The 22,449-nt window shown below is 45.4% G+C and overlaps 2 protein-coding genes across 5 annotated transcripts in view; both read right to left on the reverse strand.

Moving 5' to 3' along the window:
- Positions 1 to 2,472: 2,472 nt before the first annotated feature.
- TXNDC2 (thioredoxin domain containing 2) lies at positions 2,473 to 21,409 on the reverse strand. Of its 3 annotated transcripts, none has more exons than XM_022551390.2 (3): positions 21,297 to 21,409; positions 12,791 to 13,090; positions 2,473 to 12,488 (listed from the first exon to the last, which is right to left on the reverse strand). In XM_022551390.2, the coding sequence occupies exons 2-3, from the start codon at positions 12,794 to 12,796 to the stop codon at positions 11,325 to 11,327; spliced, it is 1,170 nt and encodes a 389-aa protein (XP_022407098.1). In that variant the 5' UTR covers positions 12,797 to 13,090; positions 21,297 to 21,409; the 3' UTR covers positions 2,473 to 11,324. The 3 variants fall into 3 exon arrangements, with proteins under 3 accessions (XP_022407098.1, XP_089750362.1, XP_022407097.1); XM_089894236.1 differs by having other exon boundaries at positions 2,473 to 12,505; XM_022551389.2 differs by having other exon boundaries at positions 12,779 to 13,090.
- The window catches only part of RAB31 (RAB31, member RAS oncogene family), a 114,108-nt gene continuing 109,848 nt past the window's right edge, over positions 18,190 to 22,449 (reverse strand). For both annotated transcript variants that reach the window (XM_022551392.3, XM_022551393.3), the window contains exon 7: positions 18,190 to 21,497. In XM_022551392.3, the coding sequence (XP_022407100.1) occupies positions 21,403 to 21,497 (95 nt within the window). In that variant the 3' untranslated portion in view covers positions 18,190 to 21,402. The remainder of the gene's footprint in view (positions 21,498 to 22,449) is intronic.

Raw genomic sequence — 22,449 nt, forward strand, 5'->3', positions numbered from 1 at the left:
CTGTAAGGTGAGGACGGGAAGCCATCCACCCCACGGAGTAAAAGGGGGACGCTGGGGCTACAACGGGAACGAAACACAGTCACTGCACACCATGGGCTCTTTCTAAAACACATAGATTGGTAGAGAGTGACAACCACCTGAAACATGCAGGAGGTCGGGAAGCATCACAGGGGTGCAGTGCTCATGGAAGTGTGGTACGATGGGGGTGCTTGTTGTAGCGTATTTGTCAGACTTCCCTGAGAAATAGAGATTCCAAGAGCAGGCAGGTGGAAGCTTCACCAGATAAAATCAAGGCTGGAAGAAGAGTTAGAAAAAAACTTATCCCGGGACTTTTTCTTTGTGTGACTATGTAAAGCAGTTAAAACTATAAGAGGAATAATCTTTGTTTATGAAAAATCATTTGAAGAATGTTTTCTCAATCTGTTATTCTGTAAAAGCAATGTGTGATTATTGTAACAAGTGACACAACCCAAAGGCATATGAATAAAGTTTCCTCCTATACCTCCCAATTTTCACTCCACTTGGAGTGACCAATGCTAACTGCCTGGGTTGTGTACCACTACTCAACTTTATCCATACTTACGAAAACATAGCTGTTTGGCTTTTGCGTTTTTTCATAAGAATTCTTGTAAAATATGTAAAACCATATGCAGTTGCTTTATTCACCTGACAGTATATTATGGATATCAGGTCAATTGGCAAAGATCTAACTCAGTCTTTTAATAGCTGAATCCATAGATTAGATTACCCTACTATGGTACCATTTGTCCCCTTATTGATGAACGTGTAAATTGATCTAGACTTTTATCACAACAAACAGCACTGCAATAAACGTCCTTATACACGCATCCTTATCATAGGATGCTTTTATTTCTGCAGGGAGATGCCCAGTGGTGGGACCACTACATCAAGGCTATTTCCTATTTCGATATATATTGCACACATTTTGTCCAAAGGGTTGCAGCCGTTCCCACTTCCACCAGGAACTTATGAGAGTGTCCATCTCCTGTAGCCTCACCAAGTGCTAGACGCTCTTCACACCAGCAACTGAAGGAGGGGCGTGTATAAGTATCCTTGGATTGTTTGGGTCAATAGTTTTGGTCTCAAAAATGGTACACTTTCCTAAATCCATCCTTGTTCATTGAATGCACCTTCTCCTCCTGCTTATTCCATTTTCTTTCTCTAGATTACAAAGATCAGAGCACCTGTAAAGCACCAGATTCTTTGCAGTTAATGATGTGTTTTCTCCCACAAATACAGTTATTCCTAAAGGAAACCAACCAAGAAGAAATCCAAGGATGCCTATGAGCAATAAATCCACATCTGACCTTATCTGACCCCTTCTAGTCTCTGAACCTATCAAAACCTGGAGTAGACACTGGGCGGAGAGCACAAATTTGTTCATCAGCAGACTGGAAGCCAGGCTTCATCGCTTTTTGCCCTGTTATGCAATTAAACTCATGACCTTATCTATAAAATGGCAACAGTCCAACTTCTATTTAATATTGCTTATGAGTACAAAGTGTTCAGCATGGTGCTCGGCAAATAGTAAGCTTTTACTAAATGATTGTTGTATGATAGATCCCACAATTTGATATCACCTTTGAAATATCAGCCATACGTTTATATAAGTTGTTGGACATTTAAATCCACAACCAAATGTTATCTTCTTAATGAGATACTTCATCAACAAAAGAGAGTTTTCTAGGGTTTTCTGAAAATAATGAGCCTTGGTTTCTTTGTATTCATTTATTCCAATTGTTACTTGATGTCATGTTTGGGACAAAGTGCTCTATCGCACAGGCTCGGGCAGACACAAAGGAAACCGATACTTGATTTCAGTACTGAAGAGGTTGATGGTCTAAATGGACTTAAGCAAGCATCATCCAATGCGTGACGTGCGTTACGAGTAGGAGCTGAAAATAATTAACTCTGGGAGAGCTAGGAAGTGCTTCAAATATATCTGACCACTTCAAGATCATGGCATTTTTTTATGGCCAGGTAAACACACACACACACACACACACTCACCTTTCTAAGATTTTCTACTAGAACGTTTAATTTATTTTCCTAAAGCATTTTTGCTTTTTCTTAAGAACAAAAAAGTTGGAAGCATGGATAAGCAAAATATGGTATACACATACAACAGAATATTACTCAGCTTTGAAAAGGAAATTCTAACACATGCTACAATGCAAATGAATCTTGAAGACATTATGCTAAGTGAAAGAGGCCAGACACAAAAGAACAAATACTGTATGATTCTTGGGAATCCCTGGCAGTCCAGTGGTTAGGACTCGGTGCTTTCACTGCCGAGGGCCGGGGTTCAATCCCTGGTCGGGAAACTAAGATCCCACAAGCCGTGTGGCCAAAAAAGAAAAAAAAAAAAAAAAAGCAAATACTGTATGATTCCATTTACTGTAATATATGAGGGACCTAAAGTAGTCAAATTCATAGAGACAGAGTAGGATGGTGGTGGCCAGGGGCTGGGGGAGGGGGAGGGGGAGTTAGTGTTTAATGGGTGCAGGGTTTCATTTGAGAAGGTGAAGAAGTTCTGAAGGTGATGATGGTGACGGTGGTACAGCAATGTGAATGTACTTAATGCCGCTGAACTGTGCACTTAAAAATGGTTAAAATGGTAATGTTCATGTTAGGCATATTTTACCCCAATAAAATAAAAGAATAAAAGCACTGGTTTTGTGTAGCACACATGGTTAATCATTTCCATCTGTAACAGTGCTCTGGTTGTCTGCTGTCTCAAGGGCTCTTTTTTACCTCACTTTTCCTGGCCATTTTAAACAATATTGGGGATCTGAGCTTAGGCTCACTCCAATCTGGGTTCAATTCCTGGCCTTTCACTTCTAAGGGGATAATACAACGAGTTACCTCCCAGGGTTGTGAAAATTAAATGAGGTGATACTTGTAAATGGTTGAGCACAATACCTGGCACTCGTAATGCCCAGTAAATGTCAACATTGCTGTTATTAACTTCATAATTGCTCATTCTTAGGCAGGCATGAATGTCCATTTCTGGCTCCCTTTTTAGAGGTTATATAGCTTGGGATAACTAGAATCATAACTTTATCTAAAGAAAATAATAAATCAAAAAAAATTGAACTGTCACCACTGGAGACTCAATAGAACAATCTGGCAAAGAATTACTCCCAAAGGAATTCTCTTCAGTTCTCCTGTTGAACTTTGTGCTGTTGCCTAAGTCTGGACTATATCTCATCAGCATATTAAGTTCCTAGTCATGAGATTAAAAAATAGGAATATGAATGTGTTTGGGGGGGGGGTCACCTTTTAATGCAGATATAAATAAGGACCTGTAGTCCTCAAAGAGTGGTTTATGCCCATAGCCCGAATGAAGGCTGGGTGACCCCAGGATTAAGTACAAACCCAGCCTAGCGGGGCCTGAGCAGTCACCAATCAGGAACCTGAAAAGTTCATTCTAAACATGGCTGTGATGTGTTCACTCACCACAACCAGAGCAGCTGCAAGGTGGGTGGGGACCCTAGAGTCACGATTCATTCAAGTCAGTGTGGAGGTATGGCCGGACCCCACTGACCCCCATGGACTCACTCACCTGGAGAGTTTGTACCATGAAACATGTACACCAAGTTCATAGCACAACGTGATAGAGGAAGCATCCAACACTGTAAATGTCCTTAGCATTTTACTTGGTACCATGGCTCTAGCCATTGTCTATTTGTTATAGGTTTATTAGCAGTTGAAGCCAAGTATGTAGATTTAATTTTAGTCCAATGCAATTACATGGCTATATCATGGAAACTCACTGAGCTGCTTCCTCAGATGGAGGATCTCTTTGGAATTAAAAGGCTCTGAGACAGATGCAAACTATTATATATAGAATGGATAAACAAGATCCTACTCTATAGCACAGGGAACTATATTCAATATTCTATGATATACCAAAATGGAAAAGAATATTTCAAAAAAGAATGCATATATATGTATAACTGAATCACTTTGCTGTACAGCAGAAATTAACACAACATTGTAAATCAACTATATTTCAATTTTTTTAAAAAGGCTCTGAGGAATTTAATTTATCCTAGCCTCAGTGGTTCACAAGATTTTACTTCCTTACAGATGTGATTTTAAAAAACTACTGGAAAAAAAAAAAACAACTACTGGAACCCTTGAAAACACACACGCATGGCTTATCTTTTTCACACGCTATTTACTTCCCCCCACCTCCCTTTACGTGACTGACCCCCAGGGCTGGAGCCTGCTGGCAAAGACACGTGACACACACATCCAGGCTCCACTGCAGCATCCATCCCCTGCTCTGGCCGGTTTCACCTTCAGGACAAGCGAGATTCAGCAAGCAGGCTGAGCCGTCAGCCAGGCTGCTTCTTCCGCTTTGTCCTGGCCCAGGTGATTTGACAAGCTCAGACAAATAAAACGAACACGTGGCAACGGGATATACTTATTCCTATTTTTAATCTGGCTGAAGATCAGGAGAATCATGAATTTTGAAGAACTGTCAAGCTAAAGAATGGAAATGAAATCACAATTCAGATGCGAGCTATGGATTTTAATGTGAATGGCTCGTCCTTTAAGTTTCTATAGTTCTATATAAAGTACAGCCTGGATAATGTGTGGTTTATCACTCATGCATCTTACTAGTTTGGTTCAGTTTCAGAAGAAATACATTAAGGTGAAATTAGACTGTGCCTGCCCAGATGACCTAGTAATCGTGGAAATGAGTACATGAATTCCAGAATTTATATTTACATATAAATTACTGCATGTTAGCACTGTAGTAAATGATGCTTTGTCCCTGATTGTACATTCTCTTTTATGAAACCATGAGATGACAGTTACACACTCATGGCCCAGGAAAATGACTGTCAGGTGGATGTGTGGCCATAAGGGGCCGACTGTAAGGCACCCTCAAGCCAGGACTCTGAGGTGAGGAAAGGCTGAGGGGCACACACAGGTGGCATTTCAGATCTCCGGTATCCATGTCAGCTGAGACTGGCCCAACAGCCCTAGGAAAGTCTGGGTACCTCCTTCTCCCCATCGTATAGTGACCCGAGTCAATGGCCAGAGGTCCCTCTGGGCAGTCCTGAGGGAATCGCACAGTGTTTCTTTCCTTCCTCCTGGGGACTTAGCCATCTCTTCCACCAGTGGATTCTGAACTGAGCACAGGAACGTGGCTTTTTATTGGGGCAGCTCCCCTCGGCTAACTGCTCCTCTGTTCCTGCACGTACCCTTTCACCCATCCAGGGTGGAGTCCCAGAAATGCCTTCTGTTCGAACACCACCTTGCAATCTCCTATTTTCCTATAGCCTTGTTTGCCTTCCAATGAATGTGTTAATGAACACTTACAGGTCATCTTTCCGAATGGATAAAGAAGATGTGGTACATATATACAATGGAATACTACTCAGCCATAAAAAAGAATAAAATAATGTCATTTGCAGCAACATGGATGGACCTAGAGATTATCATACTAAGTGAAGTAAGTCAGACAGAGAAAGACAAACTCCATATGATATCACTTATATGTGGAATCTAAAATATGACACAAATGAACTTATCTACGAAACAGACTCTCAGACATAGAGAACAAACGTGTTGTTGCCAAGGGGGAGGGGAGGGGAGGGAGGGAAGGGTTGGTAGTTTAGGATTAGCAGATGCAAACTATTATATATACGATGGATAAATAACAATGTCCTCCTGTATAGCACAGGGAACTATATTTGATATTCTGTGGTAAACCATAATGGAAAAGAATATACATACATATGTATATATATGTAAACTGTGCTTTGTCTTTAATCAAGGGACAGCAAAGACAGCAAACCCCATTACAGGATTAAACATCTTGTATTTCAGATGGACTTTTTGGCCACCCATCCTATTACTTAATTTAGAGTGAGATTGGTAAACATAATCTAGTTACAGCCATCCAGTTTCTCAAATTTTCATAAGCAATACAATTTCAAATTTCTGGTGTAGCCCCATGATCTACTTAAGAAATCGTAAGTGTAAGTGCAATAGCCAGGGCAGCACTCAAATGCCAAGGTCTTGTCCACCCTGACTACGGCCCTTGAAACCAGGGTGACCCACCTCTGCACCATACCTGTGCCCCACTCATCCCTGGTTGTCCCAGGTGACAACCTCCTCCACTTCCCACCCCTTGCCCCGTCATCTTCCCTGAGCGCATCTTGTTCCCATGTCCGGTAACCAAGTTCTGACACTTTTACCCACAGGTCACCCTTATGGCTTCAGAAACTTCTGCAGTCCGCTCCCAGTTTCTTGGGTCTCATCTTCACTGCTTCATTTTCAGCTTGTTGGCATCCTCTACTGCCTGAGATGAGAGACCTCTGCTTGCCCTTGACCTTCAGGAACTCTCCATGCCCCTGCTGGTCAGCTCAACTCTTCCCTCCTGGAGAGGGGACGTTTGGATGTGTTTCACTTGAATTGTTGGAAAGGCATCAAATCTCCATCCAAGAGAATAAACAAGGGTTATCAAGATCTCACATTTAAGCAAGTCAATGAGGTAGAGAAGAATCCTGAGAATTAGAAATCAATTTGTTAATTTTAATTAGAAACAGGAGTTTTTGGTATCCCATGTACCTGTAAACAGTTTTCCCACAGGACGGCCTGTGGTTTCCAAATATTCACCTCATTCGAAACAGTTTCTCTGTCAGTTCTGAATAGAGCTCATTTCTGACGTATGCACCCATCTTTCTGCCTTCAACCTGAATATCAACTATAAACATGTTTAGTGTCTGAACCACACATAATAAATCTTGGCCCCTTTCTTTTCAAAGCACACAAGGAAAGAATCGGTACCATGGATGGAGCTTGAAGAGGAGACACAATGGCTGCTGGTATGCAACATATACATCTACCCATTTTATTTTAGCATTTTTACATCTGTAGACATATATGAATGTAGCAATCCAAAATAAAGTGGGATTATAATTTGGCTTTGTAAATGCTTTTTTAAAAACCTCAGATGCAAAAGCAGAGATTATTTGAAAGTAATCATCTTTATCATACGAGTGATTTCGCCCTCAGAGGGAGAGATCAAATTACTTAAGGGGATGAACACGGGGAGGAGCTCACTCAAATCCACTAATGTTGAATCGTTTCACTGAGAGGCTGCTCCAGTTCCAGTCATTTGTTTGTCCGTGAGAGCATGACAACACACTATAGCCAGGCCCTTGTTAACTGGCATGATTTAAAGGAAATCTTCTTTAAAGCCGTCTCTGGGAGGCGGCTAGCCTCTTCTGACATTTCTGTACTGAGAATCATTAGCTGACTGGTGATTTCCTCCAAGTTGTCCTAATGTCCCTGAAAGATATTGATCTATGAGTCATTAGACCTGCATTTAGCTTTGCCTTTCAAAGAACAAGGGGCACGGAGAGAGAAGCAGCCCTTCTGTCCACCCTCCTCAAGCCCCACCAGTAAGTGGTCTCCGAAGGCCAGAGACCCCCCCGGGGTGCTTAGTGAAAGCAGCAATCAAGTCCACAGACGCCTTCGATGCCAGAACGACCCTGCTCCTCTCCGAGCTTCCCACGCCAGGTCTCACTCTTGCTTGAAGTCGCCATCTTAACCTAAAAGAAGATGACTCAACATGTGAGCACAAAAGCACTACACTTCCTATCAATAGGCGACAGAATGATCACATTTTCTTTGTTTTCACAATTCACCTTCTTCCGTTTCAATCACTGCCTTTTTACCAACCTTAACTTCATGTGTACCGCTTTCCATTTTTTCATATTCACGTCAATCATTTTTTTCCATTCTAGAGTTTGAAAAAATCCTGATTTTCCTAAACCGTGAGGCTTTACCTGGATCCATGCTATGCCAATCCCAGTGTGTGTCATTGTTGCCCTGGTTGACACTTTTTACCATGGGTGTTAAAGGATCTCCTGATTAAAGAGTCACGATTATTTCAGAATTTGCAGCCATCTTCTCCCTGTACTTTTTGGTTTATCTTGTTTTTTAGTTAACTTCTATTTCCATAGAATGTACCATTTCACAGTTCCCTTGCAAGATCTTAAAAACCTGCCCCAGATCACAATGGAATTCTGTAAGCAACAATATACCACATCTTTTCCATATTTGCTAAGTATAATTTATTTGAACATTTCTGCCTCAAAAAGACAAACGTGTTGAGCATCTAAGGAACAGTCTGTATAGATCCCCACTATGAAATCAAATTGCTCATACTTACAGAAAAATAAATTTCTAAAGCATCACTCAGACCCCAAAACTGTCTTACCTTGTTCATATCCTTTGCATCTTTCTGAGTATCTAGTTGCTAAGTGTTTCATGCTGTCTTTGGATTCATATTCCGTATGCCATCTTTGGCGAAACTCAAGTGTTACCATAAGATAATTTGTCATTTGAATAAGGCACAGAGTGTATTGATTTCTAAGTCCTATAGATACAGACTTAAGGAAATCAGACTGGATTACAATGAAAGGAGAGGGGGTGTTTGAAAGGCACTGGGTAGGTGCACAGCATCTTCTTATCAGGTTGGGAATTGATTGATGCTGACCACATTCTTGGTGTAGCCCTTGGTCCAAGGCAGTGTGTCCAACGTCATCGCCATCCCCTGCAGAAGACACGCTAGTCTGCCCAGCACCTCTTCCCTCCTCCCCCTGCCCCCGTGGTGGTCCTGCTTAGCTTTGATGCTTTCATGGCACTGACCCAGACTTGCAAGTTCTCCCCCAAGTACTCAGGATGGTGCAGGGATTGGCATATGACTAGACAGTCAAAGTCTTCCCAGGGACTTTGATTTGAGTTATTAGGTAACAGGCTCACTTTTTATCTGTGTTCACAAGCCAGCGAAGCAAGCGATGCTAAAATCAACACGAGCAGCAGAGCCAAGAGGTGGAGAACAGCAGGTCCTGATGCTGTTGTTTGAACGCCCACACCCACCTGAAGCAGTTTGTCCCCCTAGAATCTCCACTTTCAAGATCCAGTACTCCCTCCATTTTTGCTGGAGCAGGTTTGAGTTGGGTTTCCGTCACTTGCCACCAAAAAGCGAATATATCACCTACCCCACGACACCCAAGATCACCAAGGCAGTTCATCTCCAGAAGAAGAACTGCTACTGATTTAGTCTCTATGACCATCTGTCCTGTAAAGCCGGGAAGGCCCAGAGCACACAACTGGAACACAGAACCTGCGGTTAAGTTCAGCGTTCAAAGACTCCACCAGAGCATCCGTGACCTTGGGCCAGTGTGCTCACTCCCCTTTGCTTTGTCCTTCCAAATTTTGTATTTCCCAGCAGTTTCTAAGCAACTGGGGTCTCCAAAGTACTCTATTGTTTGTTTGTTTTTCTTCTATTATAAGTAAGAGGAAAAAAGTAGAATGAAAGAAAAAATATGCATACAGGGAGAGCCAATGACAACATTTAATGCTTTTTATTCCATTTTCAAATAAAATAGGGATCATCCTGTTCTTTGTATTTGGACCTTTTTATTCTCTTGTTTCCATTTTTCATTTCTGAGTGAATTTAGAAGAGCAGAGTCCTGCTTTCCTGGTCCCCATATGCTTTATAAGCATTGACTGGGGGAAGGAAGGCCCTCTGTCTAGCCAGACCCTTAGGAGGCATGTAACCCAGACCCCACAGCCTGCTCCAGGAGGACTCCGGCCTGTAGCCCTTGTTAAAGCAACTAAACAAGGAGCCCATTAGACAGAAGTGGCTCCAGGGCTTTGGTGGCCTCTGCAAGCCAACCAAAACCAAAGCCTGAGATGCCTCAAGGGTAAGAAATTGAAACCTGAGGATCACAGCCAACCAGGCTTCAGGCTGCAGCAGTCCAACCATTTCCTTGCTTTGCTTCCCCACCTTCTCCGTGTCAGTCTTTCCCCAGCTCTTGTCGGCTGAGCCCCCCTAACCATTAGGCTGAGCCCCCCTAACCATCCAGTTGGCGCTGCCCAACTGGAATGTTTTTTGTTTGTTTTCTTTTGTTTTGTATTTGTTTTTTGCGGTATGCGGGCCTCTCACTGCTGTGGCCTCTCCCGTTGCAGAGCACAGGCTCCAGACACGCAGGCTCAGCGGCCATGGCTCATGGGCCCAGCCGCTCCGCGGCATGTGGGATCCTCCCAGACCGGGGCACGAACCCGTGTTCCCTGCATCGGCAGGCGGACTCTCAACCACTGCGCCACCAGGGAAGCCCTCAAATTCTTTAAAACATTCTAGATCAGCAGAAGATAAGACAGTGGCTGACAGGGAATGGGGAGAAATGCAGAGTTGTCGTTCTGTGGGTATAAAATTAGTTATCCAGGATGAATACGCTCTAGAGATTTGCTGGACAGCATAGTGTCTGTAGTTAATATGCTATAGTACACTTAAAATGTGTTAAGAGGGTAGATCTCATGCAAAGTATTCTTAACACACACACACCAAGGAAAGGGACACACAGGGAAAGTTGTGGGTAGGTTTATTACCTCAATGGTGGTGATGGTATCATGTGTGTATGCATATGTCCAAGCTCACCAAATTGTATATATTAAATATATGCATATATATGCAATATATATGTGTATACACACACACACTCTGAGACATCTGAGAACAGGTATCAGAAACCCAGTTACCAGGACGACAAAGCAGACACTCTGCTACTAGGTTGCTGATGTCATAATGGCACCAAGGATCACACTAATTTAAACTTGAACCATAAATCTCTTGGTCTGAGAAAACCAGAAGTTTTGAGCTGTCTCAGATTTTGTGAGCCTGGATCAGTAGAAAGAAGCCTGAACTTGCAATCTGGAAACATGGCCTTGGTCTCAGTTCTGATACCAAAGAATCCCCTAGATGTTTGTGGAGCCCGTGACATTTCCTGAGGCCTCCATAGCACTTCCCGCACATGAAGGAGGTTAGATATATGTGAATCCTTCAAATTCTTTACTTTCTTATCAGATATCCCAAAGGTATGTGAACATCAGAAATTTCCACTCATCATTAAAACATGTCCTTCTACAGAAAAACTGTCTAAATTTCCAGTGTTGCCACTAGGATCACACGAGCTGAATTTTCAAGAGTGAGTGAAAAAAAAAAATCAAGATTAAAAAATAGGGGACAACTGGACTTCCAATATCTCCACCAAAGGAAATTCTAATATCACACTGTCCCATCAACAAGAACACAGTCACAACAGGCATTAGGGCTTTGACTGCTTTTGGGAAAGGGTTGAGCTACTGTTTCCGATTCACATGCAGGTGCCACTTGGACACACACTTTTGTTACCCCTCATCTTTTTTCGTAAATAAAAAATCACAAGCTATGAACAGCCGACTGCTCCTATTGCTTTTGGAACACACGATCACTTTAATGCGGTAATGAATGTCTCGAGTTTTTCCTTAAGGGCACCAGAAAATTCGCCCACCTTTTCTTCTTTTTTATAAAACTGAAAGGTTGGGATGCAAACGATACTGCAGTCTTTCGCCAGCCCCTCACCCTCATCAGCGTCCACTTCCAGGAACACCACATCCTTGTGCTTCATGGACAGGGACCGGAAAAGGGGCTTGATTGACCTGCAAGGCCTGCACCACGTGGCCGAGAAGTCCACAGCAACCAGTCTCTCCCCAGCTTCCTTCAGCGCCACCTCGAAGTCTTCCTTGCTCAGGATCACCTTCACCAGATCCTCCTCCAGGACTTGCATGGCTTCATCTGCTGACTGCAGGCTGCCTTCTATTGGCTGGATGGTGTCTTCTAAGGACTGAGGGGTGTCACCCTCCTTGGGCAGAACGGTTTCGGCTGAGGACTTGGGGGCATCACCCTCCTTGGGCAGAACGGTTTCGGCTGAGAACTTTGGGGTGTCACACTGCTTGGATAGAATGGTTTTGGCTGAGAGCTTGTGGGTGTGGCCCTGCCCGGGCAAAATGAATTTTGCTGGAAAATTGGGGGTATTGCCCTGCTTGGGCAAGGTATTTTTTTCTGAGGAATTGGGGATGTCAGCCTGCTTGCACAGGATGGTTTTGAGTGGGGAACTGGGGGTGTCACCCTGCTTTGGTGAAATGATTTCGGCTGGGGAGTTGGGGGTGTCAGCCTGCTTGAGTGGGATTATTGTTTCTGGGAATTTGGGGGAGTCAGCCTGCTTGGGTGGGATGATTTGGGTTGGGGAATTGGGTGGGATGATTTTGGCTGGGAAATTGGGGGTGTCAGCCTGCTTGGGGGGAATGATTTTGGCTGGGAAATTGAGAATGTCACCCTCTTGTGGTGGGATGGTTTCTTCTGGGAAATTGAGGGTGTCAGCCTGATCGGGCGGAATGGTCTGGGTTGGGGAATTGGGGGTGTCAGCCTGCTTGGGGGGGACAGTTTGGGCTGGGGAGCTGAGGGTGTCACTGCCCTGCTCAGGTGGGAGTGTGTCCATGGCCTGTAGGACTTCAGACCGTTCCGCAGGTATGTGCTGAACGTTGCTGACCTCATGGACAAAGGCCTCCGGGGTGTGTGCTGGGACCAGGAGTGTCACATGGCTGGATAGAACCTGTAATGATGGACTTTCTGAAGAAAAGGGTAAAAAAATAAAAATGCCAAAGAAGAAACAAAATAATTCTGATCATCTACTCCAAGGAAGACGGGTGTCATTCTCAGAGCTCGTGAAGGTAGTCTTATAACAGATGTGTTCACTTCCATAGTCAGATTCAGCAGAAGGCCAAGCAGCATCGATCACATGTCGTCTTCATGTAGGTTCCTTGTTTAACTACAACTTTGTCTGCTTAGTGCGACATTGCCGCCAAGCCCCTTACGCATGGGTCCCCCTTCCCTCCCCCTTACCTGTAGCCTCACCTTCATTCATGTCTGCCTGATTGACTGGCCTCTTTTCCGGTTCTTCCGGGGCTCCAGCTTCATCACTTTCCATTTCCGGTCCTTGTCGCAACCCACCCCTACTTCACAGATGCCTCACAGTGCCAGCGAGGGCATCCCCTGCAACCTTTTCCAACTGAACGTCATACAAGGAGTAACAACTCGTATCCGGGTGGTGCTCACAGCCGGTCTGCCCTCTTTGTTCTCACGAGGGTCCTCCTCGACAGCTTCATGACAGCCTGGGTTTGGGGGCTGCTCTGTGCGTGAGGCTGTGCCCAGTGCCTGAAATGAATTCACAGCCGTTACTTCCTGCGACACAACATACCACTGAGGTAAGTCCCATTATGGTCCCCACTTTACAAGTGAGAAAACTGAGTCTTAGAGAAGTTATGTGACCCGCTCAAGGTCTCAGAGCTCATGGGGGAGCAGTTTCCGAGCCCATACTCGGAACACTGGGCTGGGCTGGGCTGCTTGCCCGATGCCCTGGCCAGGGTGGGTAACTTGAGATCACCTCTCCTGCCCTCTCCCTCTAGGATCCCCAGCTCCTGCTTTCTCTTTATGACTCACCCACCGTAACCATCAACATCCTCTTAACCATGTTACCCTCTTCTGCGAAGTCCTGCGTGCTGGTCAGATGTCCGGTTTGGACACTGGGAAGGGAGATTACGACACAAAGGGGTTCCCTAACTGAGAAGAGGCAGAAGTGAAAACATCACCCCCGTCCGTGTAGACCAAGAACCAAGAGAACAGTACCTGTGTCCCATCTCCAGGTAGAAACCTCAGCACGGACACAGATTAGATGTGTTCAGAGGAAAGCTGGAAGCAGGGGAGGATTTGCCTCCTGCTCCATCTGGAAGACCAGGGAGGGCCCACGTCCACATGGCAGCATGGGTCGCAGGCAGATTCTTGGGCCAGGGATCAGGAAGTCCTCACACCCTGGGGTGGGGCCGTGAGTGTTCTAAGACCAGAGAACCAGTAGAAGCTCAAGGAAGAACAAAGAAGCCACAGTAGAGGTGGATCTGCGGTCAGAGGCAAGGAACAGAGGCACAGGCTCGAACAGTGGGTGACAGCACGGGGCCCCAGCCCTAGACAGGATCTACCGTCCTTAGCAGTTCCCAGTTCAGGGACCAGGCCAGACCAGCCACTTCACATGGGGGCTCAGCAAGAGGTAGAGGGCCCAGGGACAGCTCATCCACACAGCCTTGTGCACCCACATATTATGGAGAGGGCAGGAATCAGGAAGACTGAGCTGCCACCAGAATAAAACTACGTTCCTTAGACTGAAATTCCACAAATGGGCAGAGATTGAATTCCATGCCCCTTCTCCTCACCGTCCCTCCCAAAATCCCTCTGAGATCAGGCTCATGGGGAAGAGTAGACGCCTTGTAGGAAAACTTTAAAGTCTCATTATATCTGCACATCTTAATAAAAATGAGGAAATCTGTGACCCCGTGACATTCACACTTGGGGATCTGAGTTGTGTTTTAGGTTCGGCAGGGTTTTTCCAATTATTTCTACTCTTGATTCTGAAATTCAGGTGGATTCGAGGCAACTTGAAATATTGATGCTGCTGAATAATTTTCACTCAACTTGTCCTAAAACGTATTTTTTTTTACCTTCAGCACAAGCTCATCCCCAAATTGCTCATGAACCCTTATGTCAGTCGTGGTTCTGTCAGTGAAACAATCAGCTATTTTAGGCATAGAAAGATCTGTCTAATCAGAAAGTAGCTGGAAAGGCTGCTTTGGGTGAGGTGTCCAGGAATGATTCCCAGAAATAGGAACAATGCCGCAGAACTGGCCTGCCAGGGGGGCTGCGACCTCCTTTTGGAGGATAGCAAACACGCAGGGCAGGTGGTCAGGAGCAGGGGCCCCAGCCACTGGTGGCAGAGAAGGAGGCTGGGCCCAGATGAGGGGGATTTGTCACCACAGGTGACAGAGCTGGAATTTTATTTAATTTGCAATGGGTGTCCCAGAAAGTTTTGAGGAAACATGATCTGATATGCATTTTAGCAGATTCACTGTTACCATTTATTCAACCATAGATTTGAGGGCCAAAGACAGAATTCAAAGAGATCTGTTAAGAAACGATCGCATAGTTGAGAGAGAACATATTCAAAGTCTCAACTGGGACAGTGGAAAGAGGGTTCAGGGTTGGAGAAATTCCAGACGTAAAATTTACATTGTTTGATAAATGCTTGAGAGGAGCTGAAATTGAATCTCGAACGTGGAGCCTGGGCAGCTGGGAGAAAACAGTGCATGAGACACACAGGTAACAGGGGAACGGGGCCTGCGTGCCCAGAGGGGCATCGTACCCGAGGCAGGACATCCACCTGGCAGCTGGAGATCAAGGTCTGATCTCCGGAGAAAAGTCAGGCCAGACCACCATGTGGAAGACAAACACTCAGAGGTGATAGTTGAAATCCTGAGATTGCAGGCGATCATTAGGAAGGGGTATCAATGGAGGAGGGTTAGGAGCACGGATTTGCAGGAAGCACCTGCATTTGAGCAGGTATGTGTAAAGGGGGAGGAGCCAGGAGAGCCTTGGAGCCCAGGCCAGAGGCCAGAGAAGGAGCATCAGGTGGTAAGTCAACAGCCTCGGGTGCCCTTGGGGAAGTGGGGGGAGTGAGAAGAAAGAGGGCAGTGGTGGGGCAATTAGGTACCTAAATTCAGGTGAGGAGTGAATAGAAGGTCACGGTTCTCCTTTAAGAATTCAATTAGTGTGAAGGAAAGAGAGGGTAGCTTGATGGGGAAAAGGAGAAGGACAGTAGTTTATCAAACCTAGTGACAATTTATGCATATGTGTAAGTGAACAAGAGGAGAAAACAGTGCAGAGGGAATTTTAAGATGGAAGCAAAAAAAAAAAAGCTTGGGACATGCTTTAGAAGTGAGCTGGGATCCTTTTCGGAAGGAGCAAAAAAGGAGAGAATAGGCACAAATCCGGAGAAAACTCAAGGTAAAGGCGAGCAGAGGACACTAGCCCCGCCTGAGTCATCCGGGCCCACTTGGGGACAGGGTTTGGGGACTGGGTTCTCTGAAGGAATTCAGTGCCTCGGGCCCTGTAAAGTCAGACTTGTCAGACGCTGATCCAGAAGCCATTTCAAAAAGCCAGTGAAGAACTTGAGTCCCGGCTGAATGATGGGGTCAATGTCAAAGTCAGGGACAAGGAAAAGATACACGAAGCAGTCTGAGCAGTGGGTGGAGGGTCAGCACACCCGCAGTTGGGATCAGGTAATAGTTGAGTGAAATCTCGTTAATCGTGATTCAGCTCTGCCAGCCTGAGCTGCTTAACCCTTGGGTCCCCGGCCAGCACCTCCTCCTGAGATGCAAGAGTGGTAGCCTGGCCTCAGCATGGTGGGGGGCTGTCCTGCTCCCCAACTAAGCAGACCTCAGAAGGCCAGCTGAACCCTCTGTGCTCCTCCTGCACAAGTGAGAACAATCGTGCATCCTTCTCAGATTCATGTTTTGGATAAAATGAGATACAGTTTGAAAGGATTTAGCTCATGGGAAGCATTCAGTGAATGTGGATTTCCTTTCCTTCATTCTTTTATTTTTACAGTCCTTATAATGAGAGTAAAGAAAGGGGAAAATAGAAAGTCGTCAAAGGTACAAACTTCCAGTTAGAATATGAGTCCTGGGGATAGAACGGACAGTGTGGTGATGATAATTAATAACACCATGTTGCATATTTGAACGTTGCTAAGACAGTAGATCTTAAAAGTTCTCAGCACAAGAAAAAAAAATTGTAACTATGTGAGGTGACAGATGTTAACTAGACTTATTGTGGGTGATCATTTCCCAAGATATACAAATATGGAGTCATTATTGTACATTTGAAACTGTTATGTGTTAATTATACTTTAATTTAAAAAGTTAAATTTGGGACTTCCCTGGTGGCACAGTGGTTAAAAATCCGCCTGCCAGTGCAGGGGACACAGGTTCAAGCCCTGGTCCGGAAAGATCCCACATGCCACGGAGCAACTAAGCCCGCGCCACAACTACTGAGCCTGCGCTCTAGAGCCCGCGAGCCACAACTAGTGAGCCTGCGTGCCACAACTACTGAAGCCCGTGCGCCTAGAGCCCATGCTCCGCAACAAGAGAAGCCACCACTATGAGAAGCCCGCGCACCTCAATGAAGAGTAGCTCCCGCTCACTGCAACTAGAGAAAGCCCGCATGCAGCAATGAAGACCCGACACAGCCAAAAATAAAAAAAAGTTTATTAACAAAAAAAAGTTAATTTTTTTTTCTTTTCTTTCCCTGTGGTACGCGGGCCTCTCACTGCTGTGGCCTCTCCCGTCGTGGAGCACAGGCTCCGGACGCGCAGGCTCAGCGGCCATGGCTCACCGGCCCAGCTGCTCCGCGGCATGTGGGATCCTCCCAGACTGGGGCACGAACCCGTGTCCCCTGCATCGGCAGGCGGACTCTCAACCACTGTGCCACCAGGGAAGCCCCAAAAGTTAAATTTTTTAATTAAAAAAGACAGGAGAAGATAACAGAAGCTAGCATTTGACTTCTGCCTCTCTTACCAGTCTATGGTCGTAGGCGACTTACTAACCTCCTGGGCCTCGGTTTCCTCATCTGTAGAATGGAGAGGATAATAGTATCTGCCTGATAAAGGGGGTTGTGAAAATAGAATGAGGTCATATGATGTAAAACACCTGGGACAATAGCTAGAGCAAAGCAGGTTGCTAAATTCGTGTTTGCTCTCGTTTACGAGCACCTGCTCCGTGCCGGGACCAAAAGAGGTACTTTCTGTCCAGTGAAACCCGTAAAGCCCACTCAGGAGGCACTGAGGGTGTTGACGTCTGTGTACACAGGGCCCTCCTGGCTGCCCAGAGCCCCCATGGGCAGCCCTCTTCACACGCATGTTCTCCTTGAATCCTGAGGACACACACCTGCAGGGTAGATGCTACAGCTTTATATGGTGGATATCATACCTTGTATGACACCTTGGGGGCAGATGTTTTCAGAATTCGGAATTTTGTTTGGAATTTATAACAGTAATATGGTGCATCTATTACAGAACATGCAGCAGAGCCAGGGATCGAATCCTACAAGCAAACAGCAGGAATTCTGCAACCGAATGTGCAGACATTCCCCCCTCACCCCCGCCTGGTTGGATAAGTAGCTATAAATAGCATCACATCAGTTCAGGTCTGGTTTTACGGCCAAATGAGTCCATATCAAACTTAAGAAAAAGTCCCTTCCAAAGCTTTTGGGATTCCAGAATTGTGGATGTGTGCATATGAATTATTTTCTGCATTTGATATGTGAGGAAACGGAAGCTTAGAGAGATTGACCTTCCAAACCCTCCCACAGCCAGCAAGTTACTTAAAACAATTATTCATCCGAACATTATAATAAGAAAAAGACAAAGTTGGTAAAACTTAAAATATTTATTAGTATGAATCAGTGTGTGTTAAACCAAAAATAACAGATACAATTGGACGATGTGGAGGGCAATGCTTTACTACAGAATATAAGGTGGAAAGGTCCTAATGTCTGCAGCAGCGTCTTCTATACATGAGAACTGGGTCCAGCCCAGACAGAAGCCCTTTACAAAAACACGAGAAAGGGAGCAGTTTACAAACTGAGCGGTGACAATGGATCACTGGGTCTGGTTTCATGGTTAAACCAGAACCTAATAGGTCTGAATGAGGCTTGGAGTCCTTTTATTTATGAGCCCACTCTTTCTTCAAGTTGCAATGAGCATGGCAGAGCAGGGAGAAGCAGGGCCCCTGAGGGGAGCCAGTTTCAGCCATCACAGGCCACGTTCCTTGATCTCAGGGGGCATACTTTGGCCACCCGAGCCTCCCTCGGTCCTCGGTGGGTCCCAACCCTTTGCTTGGCTAAATGTTGGCTTTAGGTCTTCAGCCGTCTATGGTTTGCAAGGGAAGTCATCTTTAGCGCCCCGATGTACCACTTTCCACTATGAAAATGGCAGGTCAATTATGTGCGTAGGTAGAATGTTTGCATGACCCCACTGCCATTTTAGAGATTCCCACCGGGAAATAATCCCTCTGAGAGCCCGTGCCTGCGTTACATGACACAGAGTCACGAGCCAGACTCAGCCAGTGAAATGGATCACATGTCGGCATAACAAATATGAAATCATATTTACACATATACACATGGGTACCGCACAGGAGAGGAAGGAAAACAGAGGAAAAGAGCACATTTGGGGAAATAGGGCAAAGGATGCTGCTTGACATTTTGGAGCAACAGTAATTTCCAGGCCTTTACATGATATTGCGTGGTTATAGTTCAAAGATTAGAACAGCCAGAAAGTACTCTCAAGGCAAAATAAAGGAAGATCCGAAAGCCTCCTTGCGGACAAGGCTCGAGCACCTATCTTCAGGGAAGACGCCGTGTTCCTGTGAACGTGTGTGTGCCCAAGTGCCATCTACTCTTTCTACCAATTGCTCCAAGGACTGACTATAGACACATTGTCCCCTGATGGCTTGAATAGTTAAGGCCATACAGGAAGGCAAAAGAGTGGTTCCCACCCTCGTGGGCTTCTGGGTGGGTACCCACCTCATGGGTGGGTAGCCTCCTGGTTAAGACCGGCTGTTTTATGCAAGATGCGAGCACCGAAGACTTGCTGGGCTGCGTACCTCCTTAGCTAGGCAACCTTGTCTAGAGACAAGCCCAGGTCCTCGGGGACAGCTGGATGATGAAAGATTCCAAAATAAGCCTACATTACACCTGGAATTAGGTCATTTGAATTTGCAACCCACATTTTTTTTTAACTTCGGAAAGAGGCAAGATAATCGCTTGGCCTGCAAGCAGAATCACAGTAGCCCATAAAAGTGACAAGGTGAAGAAAACCCTAAAAAACCCTGCAAAGGCCCTGCCAAGACGTCCACGTGCCAACTGCTAACAGTTTTTGAGGAACCCGTCTGAGAGAGCTACGAGGCACTCCTGAACCAAAAATAAGTGTTTCCAGCGTTCGTGTCCTAAGATTGTCAAGTTACTCTTGCAAGCTGGAGGAAGCAGTAAGAACATCAAACTGACAACACATTCTCGAGTTTAAAAACCCTAAATCTGAGATTTCGACCTGCTTTCTTGATTGCAGTCCACGTGAAGAAGTGTGAACTCGGCCCTGGTCTCTCAAGGACTCTCGCTTTTTTGGGTGGCAGACTCAGCGTCCCCGCCCATCCAGGGCTCAGGGGCAGAGCCTGGCAGGACTCAAGCACAGTTACTGAAAGTTCGAGGGTTTTACTCAGCTTATGATCTCTTCCCTGATTTTTACACTGTAGGTTTCCAATTAATGTTTGTTGAGCCCTGAAGGTACCAGCTGGCCCTGATGCTATACTGCGTGATCAACCACATCTCACCCCCAAAAAGGGCACCAATCTGAATATCCTCCAAGAATCACCTCCCAACATGAGCCCAGGTTTCTATGAAAGTTAGAATGGAAACAGGATTTGAATTTTCAATGGGGACGGCTTTTCCTCCTTTCCATGCCTTCTTCCCTTTTCCTTCCATTGGATTCAGACATCTTTAATTAATTGAGCAGACAGGAAACCTGAAAAGGGAGGGTTCACTGAAGTTTGTTCTCAGCCAACTGGCATTCCAGGGTTGGCCCTCTGGTTAGCCTTAATACCCACAGCCCCAAAGCTTGGCATCTTCTTAAAGACTTTCTCTGATTTTGCAGTTTTGGGGGGTCTAGAATCTTAATGTGCTGGTACTTCCTCTGGCTGGCTTTCCTGTAACCTATTATTCATTGATATTATTCGAAGTTTGCCCTACAATTTAGATTCAAACATCCTCCAGGTAATTTGTTCCCCGGATATGACACTATGACAAACTCTCTTAGTAAAATAATACTCTGTGTGAAACTTCCCTAAGAGAGTGGGAATTCATTACTGTGGAGGTGATGCAAACCAGGTGGTCTCTGGAATAATATTTATACCCTGCGTTTGTTACAGTCTACACAGTAGTGACTCCAATGACTTCCAAACCGGCCCTCCAAATCCCAGAATGACATGATATATTGTAGTCAGATTTGGTTGGCTGGTTTATATGACCAAAACTTAGAAAAATGTTCATTAAGTAAACGTCACAGATGTAGATAAAACTTCCTAATACATCTTTCTCCACTTTCATAACAGCGCAAGTCTATAGCAGATGGTCCAATTACACTCCACTGAAAGGGAAATTCCATGAACCTTTCAGTGGAGGTTGATTGAGTAATTAAGGCAATGGCACTGAAGAAGTTCCTGAAATTTGGTTAGAAACGTAGGAAATCAGAGTGGAACACCAGTTTAGAATCTCACACACATAAGCCAGTAAGACTTCTGTACAAATTTAAGAATATTTTGAGGCTTTTAACAAAAAACTCAACTATAATTAATACCTAAATCCATTCCCTCCGAGTGAATTTCACGCACCAAAGGCCCTTTCCTGGCAGTGTGGTGGTTTTTCCCAGAGTTTTGAAGAATCCTTTTCCAGGGATGTTCCCTGCCCCGTTCCCTGCGGGTCTCACCTCCCTCTGAGCCAGGGGCCAGGCCACCGAGGGTGGGAGGCCCCCGCAGCAGCGCACGGGGAGGGGAGCTCCGGCCTCTTCAAGCACAGGGGACCCCAGCCCCAGGTCAGCAGCACCGCCGGCCGGCCTGCGAGGTTGGCTTCAGTTTGATTGTTCCATTGTTTCCGTTTTCATGGGGGTCCAACGGTGGGATCTGGCGACCTGGAAGGAACGGAGGCCAAGGTTGAGTTCCTGTTCCCAGCCAACCCCACCCCGCTTCCACTTCTCCAGTCATGTGCAGGTCGCACATGAGGCAGAGGGGCTGTGGTACTAGCTCTGTCCCCCTCTCCCTCAGCTGTATGAAGTCAAGCTCAAGCATAGAAAGTTAAGGAAAAGTAAAAGCAGCTTTCTGATAAGTATTTCCCCGGAGGTGGAAGCCCTGCTCCAGAGCCGGCATCCCTCTTCTCTGCACAAACAGCGGCCACTGGTTCCTCCCAGCCTTCCCCCCGCATCCACCACCGGAATGAGCCCCTTCTCAGCTCCTAGTGAGGCCTCATCTTTGTGCTTCTAAAAACAGACCTGGCTTGGGAATTGTGATGGTCCCAGTAACATCACGTATTAACACTGAGCTCCCGTCCCTCATCCTGCCAACGCACTTAGAGCATTAACTGGAAAGCCTTTGGAGACATTCTTCACAGGAAACAGTATCTTAAGTGTCATTCACAAGTAATCTTGTTTTAATTTAGAGAATTAGCTGAGAGTCTCTGCTAACAAATCCAAAGTAAAAATTAAACAGGTAGTGGAGGGGGATAGGGTGTCGTAGTTAAAGAGTATGTGTTTTGTTTTTTGTGGGGTTTTTTTTTTTTTTGGAGATGATAAAGAAATCCTAAAGCTGTGCTGATGGGAGCACATAAAAAACACTGAATTGTACATTTTGGTGAAATGTAAAGTATGTGAGTTTTGTCTCAATAAAGCTGTCTTCTAAAAAGGGAATGGAATACGGAAATAACAAACATTTGTGTAGAACCTCACAGTTAAAAGATTTTCACAGGCACATCTTCACTGGGTCCTGTGAAGCTGTGAAATGACTGTTATGATCACCATTTTACTATTAACTGGAGAACTTAGGCTACACCTGAAGGTCAATACCAAGGGGCACAGGTGGCTCTCTGAT

The sequence above is a fragment of the Delphinapterus leucas genome, chromosome 14 (assembly GCF_059928025.1).
Source record: "Delphinapterus leucas isolate spDelLeu-1000000601 "Yukka" chromosome 14, BTC_Dleu_Yukka2, whole genome shotgun sequence".
NCBI lineage: Eukaryota > Metazoa > Chordata > Mammalia > Artiodactyla > Monodontidae > Delphinapterus > Delphinapterus leucas.